General features: G+C 42.6%; 1 protein-coding gene across 1 annotated transcript in view; it reads right to left on the minus strand.

Annotated features, from left to right (window-relative positions):
* LOC128406935 (TNF receptor-associated factor 2-like) overlaps window positions 1–1,263 on the minus strand; it is a 24,088-nt gene extending 22,825 nt beyond the window's left edge. Inside the window, exon 1 of the mRNA XM_053374831.1 lies at window positions 1,063–1,263. Coding sequence (XP_053230806.1) covers window positions 1,063–1,253 — 191 coding nt within the window. The 5' untranslated portion in view covers window positions 1,254–1,263. The remainder of the gene's footprint in view (window positions 1–1,062) is intronic.
* Between the last annotated feature and the right edge of the window lie 256 nt (window positions 1,264–1,519).

Consider the following 1,519-nt stretch of genomic DNA (forward strand, 5'->3'; position numbering starts at 1 on the left):
CCCTTCTAGTATTATTATCCCTTCTATTATTATTATTATTACTACTACTACTACTAAATGATGATGATGATAATACTACTAATAATAATAATTTGGGTACCCCGGGTCAGTCTGGATGACGCCCGGCGTTCCCGGGCTGCCCCAAAAATACTACTGTAACTACTATTACCACTACTACTATTATTATAAATTATTATTATTATTATTATTGGTGCTGGGTCAGGCTGGATGACCACACGGAGCCCATTTCCCCCTTCCAGGCTCTCCTGTCCATACGGTGTTTTATCCCGCTTGACACTACTTCTACTACTACTACTACTACGATTATTATTCATTATTCATTATTCTTATATTATTATTATTAATTTGTAGTAGTAATAATAATAATAAGAATAATTATAATAATATATTATTCTTTTGATACCCCAGGTCAGTCTGGATGACCCCCGCCGGACCCCCGTAAAAATACTACTACTACTACTATTACTACTACGATTATGAATTAACAACAACAACAACAACAACAGCAATAATAATAATAATAATAATAATAATATATTATTATTCTTTTGATACCCCAGGTCAGTCCAGATGACCCCCGCCGGCCCCCGTAAAAATACTACTACTACTACTAATACTACTACTACTACTAATAATAATAATACTATTACTACTACTATTATGAATTAACAACAACAACAATAATTATAATATATTATTCTTTTGATACCCCGGGTCAGTCTGGATGACCCCCGCCGGCCCCCGTAAAAATACTACTACTACTACTACTATGAATTAATAATAATAATAATAATAATAATAATAATAATATATTATTCTTTTGATACCTCAGGTCAGTCTGGATGACCCCCGCCGGACCCCGTAAAAATACTACTACTACTACTACTACTACTACTACTACTACTACTAATACTACTACTACTACTAATTAATACTACTACTATTATGAATTAACAACAACAACAACAACAACAATAATAATATATTATTCTTTTGATACCCCGGGTCAGTCCGGATGACCCCCCGAAAAGAAATACTCACCCCACCAGCTTCTTCAGGCAGTAAGCGCAGTAGCGGTGGCCGCACTGGGCCTGGAAGGGCCGCCGCAGCAGATCCTCGCACTCGGAGCACAGGTACTTCCCTTGCACCTCGGCCCGCAGGATGGCCTTCGGGAAGCCGGGGAGAGAGGGATCGAGGGATCCGGGCGGGGTGCAGGATCCGGAGGCCGCCATGGGGTGAGTTGTGGGGGAAACCGGGGCCCTGGAAGGGAGTTGTGGCTCCGGGGTCAGGCTTGAGGACCAGGAGGGGTCCCTTCCCTCTCTATGGGCCCCTCGTAACCGCCTTGGAGGACCTAGAGAGGTCGCTTCTCTATGGTCCCTTGTATGGGGGTCAGACTGGATGACTTGGAGGGGTCCCTTCCCTCTCTATGGTCCCCTAGTAACCGCCTTGGAGGACCTAGAGAGGTCCCTTCTCTCTCTATGGTCCCTTGTATGGGGGT

This window comes from Podarcis raffonei, chromosome Z (assembly GCF_027172205.1).
Source record: "Podarcis raffonei isolate rPodRaf1 chromosome Z, rPodRaf1.pri, whole genome shotgun sequence".
Taxonomy (NCBI): domain Eukaryota; kingdom Metazoa; phylum Chordata; class Lepidosauria; order Squamata; family Lacertidae; genus Podarcis; species Podarcis raffonei.